We start from the raw sequence: 15,023 nt of genomic DNA on the forward strand, positions 1-15,023 counted from the left end.
TTGTAGTTCATCTTTAATTCTGTCAGATCCTGTAACTACATTTAAAACTTAAACTCCTTATCTTTGACTTTTTTTTCTTAAATCAAAAACAAAAACGCACCACAGCACTCTAGCCTGGGCAACAGAGTGAGACTCTGTCTCAAAAAAAACAAAAACAAAAACAGCAGCTGCTAGTACTGAGCACTTAGTATGATCCAGGCTAAGTGCTTTACAACAGACTCTGTGATTCTCACAGAAACCCTATGGTGAAAGTACTATCATTATCCCCATTTTTACAGAGAAGAAAATTGGAGTAATGAAGTTTTACCCAAGCACAGGCAGGAAAACAGTGCTAGAAATGAGATTCTAACTCCAGCAGTCCAAGGACAGAGCCAACGCTTTTAACTACTGCAATACACTGCCTGGCATATAAGGCCCTTTGTAATTTACACTTAATTATTATCATATTTCACAACTATAGGCAAAGTGAAGTTTCACCTTTTACCATACAAACCAGTCATTCTATGACTCCTTCACAAAGCAATTTCTTCTACCTGGACTCTTCCTTCTTCATATAGAAAATTCTTGGCTGTTGTTCAGAACCCAGGGAAACTATCCCTCTTAAGCAAGCCTTCACTGAAAATCCTCAAGTAAAGATAGCCGCAGTCCTATGTCCTACATAGTCACAGAAGGGTGTTTCAAATTATCATGTATTTGTTTATACAACCATTACTCCTTTTAGACTGCAGGCTCATAAAGGACAAAAACCATGCATCATTCATGTTTGTATATTCAAAACTCAGGAGCACTGTCCTGACACAATGTGTAAAAATAAGCATGTGAATTAATTTACAGGTGCACCAAGAGCCAGAAAAAATTATCTGATCAAGTTAGCAGGTAGGGACTTTAGTTTTCATATGGAACTATATTCATTTCAACTATATGCTTTCTGCCTCTAAATACATTTAAGACTTTTAATAACAAGAGAGGGAAATGTGCATGTAGTAAAGATGAAGGGCAGACAGAACTGTCAAGAACTTTTTGTGGACTGACTTTGATATTATAAGCAATCTGTGTCAAAATGATGTGTAAGATATAAAATGTTTTTGAAAACACAGGTCCTATTTCTAGCATTCTTCCAACAATGATAACCTCAAGTGCCTTAGTTTCTATTCTATAAACTAGAAGTGGAATAATAAAATTTGGAGCTAGAAAATTTCTGCCATCTACTTCAAACAAAACATATTTAGAGATTACTGGGATAATTAACATAATTACTTAAAGAGACAAAGAGTTTTAATTCTTTTTCTTAAAAGATGCTTTGCATTATGTATGCTCCAAATTAGCATGCTAACTCACCAGGTACACAAAAAGTTTCAGAACACAGGATTTTATTTCTATATTATCAGGCTCTCCTAGCATACATTATAAAATTTTCATAAAAATAAGTTACTATGTTTTAAAAAGTATAGATAACTTTCACTGGAATCTTATATCTGTGTGACATTAGATTCATATCCACTTATATTCTCCCAAATAAGTAGGAAAACTTTAAAATTATAGAGAATTAGAGGTCTTTCCCCGATAATATGACCAAGCTCCTACAGACGTAATACTTCATGGAAAGCATATGAATTGTTTCTTTACATTTTATGTTCTCTAAGTAAAAGGACTGAATGTCTACAAAACAATCACACATTGAGGCTTAATAAATAAAATTACGTAACTATTACTTATAATTTTAAGACAGACAAATGAGATATTTAATAAGAAATAAGTGGCAAAAAAAGAGAGAAAAGCATAAACTTTAATTCTGAAGAAAAGAGAAACTGAAAAACAGTGGTGAAGATAAAATGAAAACATCTGGTTTATTTTTTCACTAACATGTAGGAAAGCAATATAAGAATCCAATATATTATGTCTTGCTAAAAAAGGTATTTTATTAGCTACCCCGCCCAACCCATCTAACAAGCCAACCAAATGCACACTAAATAATGACTCAGTCAAAATATAACGTTACAAACTTCCAAAATGGCTTCTCTAAGAAGCACCATGGAAAAATCGTCTTCCTTGAAACTTACGAATTGGGGGGTGGGGGGGACCACAGCAAGAGGTGAGTGGGCAGGCGAGCCAGTAAAAAGCTTCACCTGCATTTACAGCCGCTCCCCATGGCTCACATGGCGGCCTGAGCTCGCCCCTCCCCCCACCCCCACCAGTCCACCGGCTGTCGAAAAATTATTTTCCATGAAACTGGCCCCTGGTGTCAAAAAGGTTAGGGACTGCTGCTAAAAGATGATATGACTTTAAGAATTACTTCCGCATTCCTCTGATCCACTTTAACATTCTTAGGGGTTTTTTTTTTATATCATCATATGATAACAGAATAAGAAATGTTAAATTAAAATTGATGATCCTTAAAATTAGAATCATGGTTAAAAAAAGTAGGATCTTATAGTTTTGGTTTTATTTTTGTTCTTTTTATTTTCTCAGTTACTCAACAATCAAGTATTTATTAAGTCCCTTCTATTTGCCAGGCATCCTACAAGCATTTCAGATACATCATCATGAAAAAGCAGAGTTCCATTTTCAGAGAAGTGACTTCCAGGCTAGGAGTATATGATTACAATGTTACTTTTTATGATGAGCATCATGATTTTTGGTTAGGAAAATATGATTACCTAAAGGATTAATTTCAGGGGGTTATTTGGGCCTTGTTTAATTTCTACTGAGCTCTGATTACAAAACCCTGGTATATAATATGACATAGAAATATGTTCAGGCAACAGTTTCCTCTCCTTGGGTTTTACAATATTTTTTATATTTTGTGCCAAATATAATTTTACCTAGTCTTCTACAAAGTTCTCACTACTTTGTTTTAGAAAGCTCATTTCAAATTTTTAAGAAAATTTGCTTTTAAATATGTGCAGCAAAAATAAAAGTCCTATAGAAAAAAAATCAATGATACCTGAAGACTGTTCCATTCAAACAGATTTTATCATAATTAGTATACATGAGCACTGTAGTTAAATCTGTTTTTTTTCAGAAAGTAATTATATATTGGTATCTGCCCTCTCCTATCATTCTTATGAAGAATGGAAACACAGCTGAAACTTCTAAGTATAACTAAAATTGCTGAATGGATGTTTGAAAGCTATTGGGTATGGCAGAACAAACTGGAAACACTCATTTATACTAATGATCACATCTAAGCAAAGTTGAACGATGGCAAGAAATACAAAAAGAAAAAGGAATTAATGTAACAAAAAACATTTTAATGCTATAATTAAGAATGCCCAAGTAAATAACAAATTAGTATAATCTATATACAACAAAAAGTACTATATGGGCAGATTTTTAAAGAATCAGTTCTATAAAAATAACTGACATAATCTTTAATCAACTCAATTATAAACACTGTGACTGTGATAAGTGAAACTCTGTAAGATCATCCTGAGTGAACCCTGGGCACCAGGGACCACAAATGAAAGGATAAAAAGAAAACTGCCTTGTCAGGCTCCTATGTGATTTCTTACAACACTTTGTATAGAAGAAATAGCTCAGGTTTGTCACTTATTGCAACAGGGAGGTGCTCAAAAGTTTAGAAAGCGTAATAGGATAATTTCTCTACGAAGTTCATTATTCACTAGGAATTATTCAGAGGATGAATCATCTAGCAAAACATAATTCTGATATGACCTTCCTTCTCAGAAAAATCTGCTGTAAAATCTATTTTGTTCATGATAAAGACACCATTTTAAAGTCTAAGCCAAAACAGAATAGTCACGAAGAACACTTATACATATTATATAATTATATTTATCTGTCTATTATATATACTATATATATCTCTCATCTCTCCTCATAATTATGCATATAGTATATCATTCTTCATGATTATTCTAATTGCTTAAATTTAGAGTTTAAAATATCGTATACAATATATATTCAATTCTAATTGTTTTAATTTAGACTTTAAAATAGCTTTTCTCTCTATATGTGTATGAATATATATACACATATAACTATAGTTATAGACTACATACAATATACGAAGTCTCGGCTGGGCATGGTGCCTCATGCCTGTACTCCTAGCACTCTGGGAGGCTGAGGCAGGAGGATCACTTGAGCTCAGGAGTTTGAGAACAGCCTGAGCAAGAGCAAGATCCGGTCTCCACTAAAAAATAGAAAAAATTGGCAGGACAACTAAAAACAGAAAAAAATTAGCTGGGCGTGGTGGCATGTGCTGTAGTCCCAGCTACTTGAGAGGCTGAGACAGCAAGATCGCTTGAGCCCAGGAGTTTGAGGTTGCTGTGAGCTAGGCTGACACCACAACATTCTAGCCCAGGTGACAGAGCAAGACTCCGAATCAAAAAAACCAACAAAAAACCCCCAATATACGAAGTCTCAACATCTTTAAAGCTAAAATTCCTCACATGTTTATTAAATCAAACTAATAAATCATTTTGATATTAAAAAACATTTTCTTTCCTCATGAAAATTTTAGTGAATGAACTTCAAAAGTTTCCCTTTCCTACTAATTTAATCTTCATTTGAATATTAAAATGAGTGTCCTTCATATGAATATTTATTCTTCATTTTTTACCACCCCTAATGAAACTGTAAATTATTTTAATATGCCAACAACAATATATGTGACCTCAGTCTTTAAGGTTTCTGCCTCCCAAAGCTGATCAAATTGCAATTACACTCTCATGTCGCAAGTTCATTTTTTTGTGTATACAGACTTTCTCTGTTGGACAGGCTGTCAGCACAGAGGTTTATCTTCCAGGACTATTAAATTCATATTTAATATTCCTTTAAAGTTTTGTTTTAATTGAAAAAGCAAGACAATTAAGAAAAAAAGTGAGTCACAAAGACATTCTCTGTATTTAATACTTTAGCATAATTATATTCATTTTACATATCACCTAAGTATCCATACTTCAAAAAGTTTTATCTATCGCTTACATACGTTTTCTAAGTTTCTACACTGTATTCAAATTCACAATAGTTAATTGCTTCATAATTTATAGAACAATCCTCCCAAAGTTAGGTATTTAATATTTTTTTGTTCTCACACATAATGCTATAATGAATATTTCTATTTAATTATAACATTAGCATAAATCCCTAAGGAGTAGAATCGCTACATGAAAGGGACACTAAAAAGTCTGTTGCTATAAAGTGCCAAAATGTTTTCCAAAAAGGTTGTACTAATTCTAAGCTACCTGAAACCAACAATTTTTACCTGTTGGTAAAAATCACTGCTGTCGTTAATGGCACTGGATATCATAATTTAGAAAAACAGCTTTGTTATCTTGGTTTCTCAAAATTGCCTTAAGGTACATTTCCATGATTACAAATGAGGATAAACACTCTTCTGTATTTTGTTTTCCTATCACCCTGTGACAATTATGCATTTGTATCTTTTCTCCATTTGTTTACTCAGAGACTTAAATTTTTTCAAAAATCTGGATGATATTCTTATACATTATAATAGTAGTATTTCATCATATCTAAAAAATTATTTTTCCTTGTTTACATTTCCTCCCTCTATATTTGTTATTTCTAATTATATGAAAAGTATATATTTGAAGTCACCTCTATGGTTTTTGTTTAAATCTGATAAAGCTATTACTATTCTTTTATCTTAAAACAGAATCAGTTCATATTGGCAATTTCATAAGTTTAAAATGTTTAAACTCCCTTACACATTTGGAGTTTTTTCAGTGTCATAAAGCAGAAATTAATTTTTTTCAATACTGCGATTTCATTATCTCAGTATATATTATAAATAAATAACCTTTCCTCATAACATGGTTCTAAAACTATACTTTACCATAATGGATTTTTATGTATAGTAGTAACTATTTCTGAACATTCTAAGCTGTATCATTCACATTTCATTCTCGGCACAAAGCTCTGCCTTCTAGTTTTGAATACTGTTTTAATATCTGGTAAAACTAGATGTCTCCTGATTTTTTCCCCTCTACAGTGATCTCTGACATTTTCACTGGTTGATTTTTCCATGTGCATTTTGAAGAGATGCAAAAATAATCCTCAGAGTTTTTGTCTTTTTGTTTTTTAAAGAACTGCCCTGTTGATATTAATTTGGGAATAACATCTATTTGAAATAATATTTTGTCTACTCCCTTAAGAAACATGGCATAGTTTGCACTAAATTCATATTATTAATTAAGTCCACTGATATTCTTTAAACAATGAGTAAGTCCTTAATTTGGACTTGATATTATTAACTTGATTATAATTAATTTACCATTTTTGATTAGTGATCTTCTCAAAAGGCACAAAGGGTATTTCCCATCAGAATTCAGTGTTTCACTAATCATCTATTTGTGATACTCATCAACATCACAGGTGAATACCTTAATATGCCTTAATATTTTAGCATCTCTAAAAGAGACGGTAGAGGAAAGTGCTATTTTTTTATTTCTTTATTTTTATTTATTTGTTTTTTTTTTTTAAGAGAGTCTCGCTCTGTTGCCCGGGCTAGAGTGAGTGCCGTGGCATCAGCCTAGCTCACAGCAACCTCAAACTCCTGGGCTTAAGTGATCCTCCTGCCTCAGCCTCCCGAGTAGCTGGGACTACAGGCATGCGCCACCATGCCCAGCTAGTTTTTTTTTCTATATATATTTTTAGTTGGCCAGATAATTTGTTTCTATTTTTAGTAGAGACAGGGTCTCGCTCTTGCTCAGGCTGGTCTCGAACTCCTGACCTCAAGCGATCCGCCCGCCTCAGCCTCCCAGAGTGCTAGGATTACAGGCGTGAGCCACTGCGCCTGGCCAGGAAAGTGCTATTTTAAAATATCAAATGAAATTTCCTTTTTTCCTTCCCTCCTATCCATCCATTCCCTCCATCCACTCACCTAATCACTAAATTCTTCATTCACATTTATGAAAAAAGAATGTAAATTTTTAGGTATAAAAGTTGGAAGACTGGTTTTGATATTTCATAGTCTCAAAGCTATGTTTTTTTCACAAGAAGAATTACATAAATATTTTAGGATAAAATGTAAGCAGGAAAACGGGCTGAAGAAGCTACCTGGGCAGACATAAAAAATAATGCAAAATAACAGTATTGTTTACCTTTTGTGTGAATGTCCCACTCTTCCCAAACAGATCATAAGCATTTCTGATGCCAAAGTACATTAGACTTTTCATTCTCAGCTCTACCCAAAACTGAGATGAGTACCTGAGGAAGCTCAATCCCTGCTCCTGAAATGAAAGATCATTTGCCTAATCTACTCCATTAACTGGTTACAGAAACTCAATATGGAGAGGTCAGAAACTGAAAGTATGAGCTTCTAAATTTTATTTTTACCTTCAAAACCAGAATTCAGAAGGTGCTCCCCCAGGTCACAACCAAATACTCTCTCTTTCAAGATTCCCCGCTGCTTCAGCTTCTGTTTTGTTGGACGAGACTTCATGAATGTTCGTAAGAAAGTAATGAGCTTGCCGTGCTTTTTAGATACTAAAAAGTAATAAAGAGACAATACTTTAGTTGTGGCAAGAGGTTACATTTTACTTAGTGTGATAGGTATCTCAACAGGCTGACTACAAAATAATCTATTACAAATACATTTTATAATCTGTAGGAAAATTTTCAGCAGAAAGTTTAGCTAGTAGTTGTGTTATAAATAACATAATTTTGTACTTTTTTCTCACCAGCCTGTGACTTTAGTTGATGGGATTGTGAGCAAATTTAAGTGTTATAACCTGTGATCTTTGAATCAAGCTTTGTACGCCAGCCGTCTTCCCAATGCATACTTATGGATACTATATAATTACAAGAGGAATCTGAGTTTTACTGTAATATATTGCTTTGGAGATCTTCATAGTAAGTTAGACTTAAAATGGTGTAAGTATGGTTTGCATTTCTAGTCAATTTCTAAAATATTTTACTTGATGGTTAGAAATTTTCATAGCATTTGTAATCTGGTGAGTACAACTGAAAAAAGAGGACAATCCCATGATGATAAAGAACGTATCTGTCCAACCTAATGGCTATATAAATACAAAACGCACACACAAACAAAAACATCAGATCTTCTATTAAGACAGTATACTAAATATATCACCTTAAAACCTTTGCAGATCAAAGCAAGAGATAAGCAAATCAGTACTTGAAAAAAATATTCCCACTTATTGGCACAAAAAAAAAAAAATAGTGAAAGAACTGAAAGTAAACAAATCCCTAGAAAAATGACTTTTGTAGCCTACATGGGAAATTACTCTGAAAGTCAACACACAACAAATGGGCAAAATGTGACGAAGCAGTCATCCTACACTGCACAAAAATTCAATGGGAAATTTATTCTGTTTTATACCAACTGTTTAAAGTTTACTTAGAGTCATCAATATAATTTTGATGCTATCTCTGGCATCCCCTCTCTTCTATCTGAGATTCCTTGCTGTAAAATTAGATGACATGCCCACTTATCTATACACAAGACATTTATGGTACACTTGGCTATCACATATAATATTACTATATAAAAAGTTATGGGCTACTGTGAGCTTTATTCTCCTCTAGTAGCTAGCAGATTATGTTATGAATCTGTTAAAGAGTGGCAATCAAACCATCTCTGTTCTTTTTCAAATATTTTCCACATGAACTACAAAAGAATTGACAAAGTTCCTAGGAAACTACAAATAAATTTGGTTTGCAATAATTTAACATTATACAATAATTAGGAAGAACTTTAATTTCTATAATATTCAATATTTCTATCTGAAAACAGGGTATATAATTTTTCTAAATCTTTTATATCTCTCAGTTAATTCTCTTTATGAAAGAACACATTCCACATACTTTCTGTTAGAAATATTGCTAGGTATCTTTTTTTCTGCTGGGGTAGATCAATACTTTTCTTTCAATTATGCCCTTAACTGGCAATTACTGGTATGCTGGAAAATAATTTCTTTATTTATATCTCAAATCTGATCATTACTGAACTCTCAACAATTTTTTTTTTTGCCTTTTGCCATTCACTATTTTTTTTTTAATTTCAGCTTATTATGGGGGTACAAAAGTTCAGGTTATGTATATTGCCCATGCCCCCCCCCATCCCCCCTGAGTCAGAGCTTCAAGCATGTCCGTTCCCCAGACAGGGCGCATCGCACTCATTATGTAGGTATACACCCATCCCCTCCCCCACCCACATCTGTCGGACACCCGATTGGTGTTATTCCCAAATGTGCACTTAGGTGATAATCAGGGAAACCAATTTGCTGGTGAGTACATGTGGTGCTTATTTTTCCATTCTTGGGATACTTCACTTAGTAGAATGGGCTCCAACTCTCTCCAGGAGAATAAAAGAGATTCTATATCACTGTTATTTCTTATAGCTGAGTAATACTCCATGGTATACATATACCACATTTTATTAATCCACTCATATTGATGGGCATTTGGGTTGTTGCCACATCTTTGCGATTGTGAATTGCGCTGCTATAAACATTCGGGTGCAGATGTCTTTGTAATAGAATGTCTTTTGTTCTTTTGGGTAGATGCCCAATAATGGGATTGCTGGATCAAATGGCAGGTCTACTTGTATCTGTTTAGGGTATCTCCATATTGTTTTCCACAGAAGTTGCACTAGTTTGCAGTCCCACCAGCAGTGTATGTGTTGAACTCTCAACAATTTTAGGAGGATTTTAGTTGATCCTTTTGGATTTCATGGATACATAATTGTGTCAAAGCAAATATGATAATTCTAGCCTTTTCTAATAGGAATAATTTTTGATTTGTTTCAAATTTTACTGATTGGCCAGAACTTCCAAGATACAATGGTTAATAGTAGGCATTCATATTTTGATGATGAATTTGATGAAAATTCTGTTGAATTTCACAACTACATATGATGTATATGAGAAAGTATTCTTTTACTCACATGTTTCCAAGAATGTTTCAAAGGAATGGGAATTGAATTTTAGCTTTTATTTGTTTAGCAACAAATATGCAAGTGTGTCCTATATTTCAGGAACTGTTCTAAATCCTGAGAGTACAATGGGAAGCAAGAGATACAAAGTGTTTGCTGTCACAGAGCACATTAAGGGCAGACACACGAACAATTCAACAGTAATACTGACACAGCTAGCATTTATTTTACACTTAGTAAGTGCAAGTAACTGCACAAGTATTTATATTTATTATTCATTTCTGACAGCACTCTCTAAAGAAAATACTATTATTATTCCCATTTTTAGATGAAGAAACTGAGGCACAGAGTGCAAAGTTAACATGCATAGAGTCACATAACCAGGACTTAAAATCAGGCCATTTGGCTCAAAACCCAAGCTCTTAGCCACTATATGATACTGCCTAAATTGAAGACAACAAAGTAACATCAGATTGTTTTTAGTGGCAAATAAGGAAACAAACAGAATGAAGTAACAGTGACTTGAGAGGAAAGAAACTAAATTAAATAGGGTGGTCAGGGATGGTTCCTCTGAGGAAGTCATATTTGAGTTGACAGCCATGAGGGTGTAGTGAGCCAGGGAGACAGTGGCATGAAAGGAGGTTGAAGAGGCATGCAAAGACAGGGATTTACAGGCCATAATAGAGAGTCTGGGTTTTATGCAATGAGAACACACTAAAAGTTTAAATATTTTAAAATAGTTACTTTAAAATTAACCCAGTATGTGTACTAGAAACCCAACAGTGCTTTATCAGGTTGGTTGAACAAACTATGATACATCCACCCGGAGGATTACTGGTTAACTTTTGCTTTTCTTTTATTTTTAAGGAGGATCTCTACCTACTGATGTGGAGTAATCTGCAGGGTACATTAAGTCAAAAAAGCAGGGTAGAGAACAGTATATTTAAGACAAGAAAGGATGAGGAATATACACATTACATACAAACTCACACACATGTATGTACGTATACAAGAGTTCATTTCTGCAAAAAGAAAGACAAAAGGATAAACTAGAAACTAATAAAAATGGGTAAAAAAAACGGGTGGGGAAAGGGTAGAAGGTGGGGACAGGAAGTGATACTTCTGTGAGTATAGCTTTCTTATCTAGCTTGACTTTTGAATTATGTTAGTGTTATTTCTACATGTCCAAAAATAAATGTAAAATGTTTGAAAAAGGAGTACATGCTTTGTGGGATATATTCTAAGGACAAAAAATATGCAAGGTAATATTTAACTTCATTAAACTGTTTTATTATTGGTAATATTGGTAGTATAATTCTGAAACAATTTTATACAAATTGTGGGACAAAACAAATAAATATTATTAGGAATCAAGATTTTCAGCATGAAAGAAAATGAGATACAATAAGATGAAATAAGTTAAGAAGAAAAATCTGTAACATTAATTTTGACTTAGAAATGTCAACATGAACTCATGATTAAAACCTACACACACACACACACACACTCTTTCCCTAATCTCTATCCACTGAAAAGGCTTAGAAACAATCACACGCCAGCTGCAATGAAGACCTTTGGTCTCAGATCTGGGATAACATTCCCTACTAAAACAAACCCAGACTCATTGGAGAAATGCCTGATTTCAAGCTGGCAGCAAGCAACCACAAGGTGAGAATGGGGAACTTTGTTGTGAAGAAAGCAGGGGACACCCACAGTTGATGGAGCCGAAGGGTCGGGTCAGATGGATTCCCACTGGGTAGACTGGGCAACCCAAACATCATAAAACTATCTTTGATTATAAAACATAAAATAAAGTCCATGAGTCTGTAGTAATACTCCCCAAAAGAAAGGAAGGAAGAAAGTGAAAATTTTCAGCACAAATGGAGCCAGAACATTTTTTCAACTGCAGCAGTAGTCTGCCATATTGAACTGGGCTCATCAACAGTAGAAAAATGAATACACTAATTTCTTTCACTTCAATTAGCAATATAATAACTGTAATTATCAGCTGGAATTAATTGCATATTGACCAGTAATATAAACCTTCACAATTCACTGATAACTGGGTAGAAATAGATTTATAATTATGATCCTCCAACCAAATTCTCATCTACAATAAAATCCCATTAGTTAAGGGCAACCTGTGTACAGCTGGACTTTCCAGGAAGGACATTAGGTAGCTTGGACTTTGCTTCTCGGTTTGGTAAGTGTGGCTCAAGAACAGGGAACCTTGGCTATCTTTTCTTGTTGGGGTCAAGACTGTTCACATTTATTTTTTCTAAATAGTAACACAAGGCCTAATTAATTAAGAGCTGCAATAGAGCACAAAATTAAGACAGTGAAGGGTGTCACTAGCAACTCTGCCCCCATTTAGCACGTGAGGGCTCTGAGAAATTGTGCTGAGACGTACGTAGCTCTGGTTTCTGCTCTGTGTAGCCACTTTGCTATGTGGCATTTCTAAAATACATTACTAAATAAATTGGAACTTTACATCTAAACTTGGAGTGAAAGTGGGAGGGGTAGATGTGGTCTCTTCTTGCCAATCTATACCCTAATGTGAGGCACTGAAGTAATGGATATTCATAATGGTATCTAGACATAAAGCCTTCAGACTACACTATGTTCTACATAGCTTCAGTGTTGATGCTATTCATGTTATTTTAATTGGCATTCTCACTGTGGTAGGTAGTTGTGGTGAGAAACTCTAGCATCTATAATGACATAATCATTATTTATCAAGATAGGTTAATTTCATTGGAGATTTGAATAAGAATATTCAATTTAATTATACTCAAATCTGAGGATCTAATACATTTCCAAGTATAAATGTCTTCTCATATTAATTTTTGTCATTTTAAACTTTCTTAGACATTAAAATAGCCAAAAGGAGCTTATTTCGGACAAGGGCACTCACCTTTCCCCACCCACTGCCTTCTTGTTCAATACTACTAGTTCATACCTTTTGAGGAACAGAAGTATCAAATACTGTCAATTCTATCAGAAGACTTCTAATGAAGAAGGCCAGATGGGGGTTAAGTGCTTACAAACCCATTTCTATGAAGGAGCACTGGCATGCTAACCAACGAGACTGTGAAGGTTAAGGTCCACCAAATATCCTGGATTAGAGACACTATTCCACATACAAAATACATCAAAAATAAAATGTAAAACAATACCTAGACAAAAGCAAATCATACTATTTTATGTTCAAATTTCCTATTCTAGAGTTAAAATGCAACCTGTGCCACAATGCTAATCCCATGTTATTTAGATATAATAGATTTTATTTTCACAAATTTTTTTTTAAATCTAAGACAAATCCTACCACGCCAGTCTTTTTGGTAGTCAAAAGTTTTAGCAGTATGGCATACAACTTACTATCTTTATGATACCAATAACCAGTTTATAGAGAGATACTGAAAACATGTAGTTTTAGTAGATGTACTAAAGGTTCATCTTTATGATACCAATAACCAGTTTATAGAGAGATACTAAAAACATGTAGTTCATTAAGCTATAGTGAACCTTGGCGTGGAGAGTGGGGCACTGGTGTTTAATTACACAATGTAATATTTCTCCAGCAATCCCCCAAAATTCTTGCTTTCTCATAATACTTCACCTAAACTAGAGTTCTCTACGTTGGTTGTCAGAAATCTTCTAGACAAGTCTGGGTTTGGATTAATTTCTAAGGGTATATAAAGGAAAATGGTTTGTGCCCAGATAATGGCCTCAGCATTAAGTTTATTTGATTATATGCATCAAGTTATTTTTTATTTATTTATTTATTTATTTTTGAGACAGAGTCTCTGTTGCCCAGGCTAGAGTGCCGTGGCATCAGCCTAGCTCACAGCAACCTCAAACTTCTGGGCTCAAGCAATCCTTCTGCCTCAGTCTCCCGAGTAGCTGGGACTATACAGGCATGCACCATGATGTCCGGCTAATTTTTTCTACATATTTTTAGTTGTCTGGCTATTTTCTTTCTATTTTTAGTAGAGACGGGGTCTCGCTCTTGCTCAGGCTGGGCCTGAACTCAAGCGATCCTCCCGCCTCAGCCTCCCAAAGTGCTAGGATTACAGGCGTGAGCCACTGCGCCCAGCCTATGCATCAAGTTTTAAGATCAGTAATAAATTCAGAAAGTCAAACAGATAAAAATATAGGGTAGCAGTGGGAATATATAACACTTGTGGGGACTGTCCTGATTAAACCTAAGGTATAATAGAGAATGAGTATAATGTTTAACATGCCTGGCCCATTTGTACACATTGCATACAACATCCTGTCTTTTATTCAAAATTCTCGAACACAGATTAGATAACCATTTAGTAGAAATTTAATAGAGGGGAATACAAATACAGGCAACTGGACTACATGATATTTGTGGTTCTCTTATAACCTCCCAAATCCTATCACTTTGAATCTCTGTTGCACATTTTACAATATTTTATGTTAAATAAAGATGAAAAGATTTGAACTTTAATTTGAAATTTCTACAAACTTGCTTTTATTTAAAGCATAACAATACATCTATTTACATCAACGAACATGGAGAAAGGATCAAATTGACTTAATGACAAATGTTCTAAAAATTCTGTTCTTCAAAAGAAACATCTAAAAAGTGAATTTTAAGGAATGAAAGAAAAAAAAACCATGCTGAGACTATCGTGTTATACTCAGTTTTAACCTGATTACTACTTAAAAGGCCACTGGCCTAATGCTTACTTAGCATTATACTAACGTAAGTCTTCAGAGACCCGTTTCAGGACAAACTAACTAGAAAACATAATCAGAAGAAACAGGCCTGGGGTATGATTGCCCTGGATAATCAGAAGCTATGAAACCAATAGAAATCCTTGGAGCCCAGTGTAAATGTACCTACTTTTAAAAATTACTCAATACTTTGATTATATAGAAATGTTTAGAAGAGTAATATGGTGAATGTCCATGTACTCATCGCCTAGTTTTTTAAAATCTTAACATTTTGTCATATTACTTCCTCAGACTTATTTTCCCTTTTTTTAAATTAAAAAATAAATACAGCTGAAGCCACTGCGTCTCTCTCCCCAATCCCATTCTCCTACAGAGAGAATCTTAATCCTGAATTTATTATTTATCATCCCATACATGTTTTTATACTGTAACTACA

The 15,023-nt window shown here is 34.2% G+C and overlaps 1 protein-coding gene across 3 annotated transcripts in view; it reads right to left on the reverse strand.

Moving 5' to 3' along the window:
* The window catches only part of ARHGAP32 (Rho GTPase activating protein 32), a 201,936-nt gene that overhangs the window by 24,832 nt on the left and 162,081 nt on the right, over nucleotides 1–15,023 (reverse strand). For all 3 annotated transcript variants that reach the window (XM_045555418.1, XM_045555417.1, XM_045555419.1), the window contains one exon: nucleotides 7,321–7,470. In XM_045555418.1, coding sequence (XP_045411374.1) covers nucleotides 7,321–7,470 — 150 coding nt within the window. The remainder of the gene's footprint in view (nucleotides 1–7,320; nucleotides 7,471–15,023) is intronic.

Source organism: Lemur catta, chromosome 7 (assembly GCF_020740605.2).
Source record: "Lemur catta isolate mLemCat1 chromosome 7, mLemCat1.pri, whole genome shotgun sequence".
NCBI lineage: Eukaryota > Metazoa > Chordata > Mammalia > Primates > Lemuridae > Lemur > Lemur catta.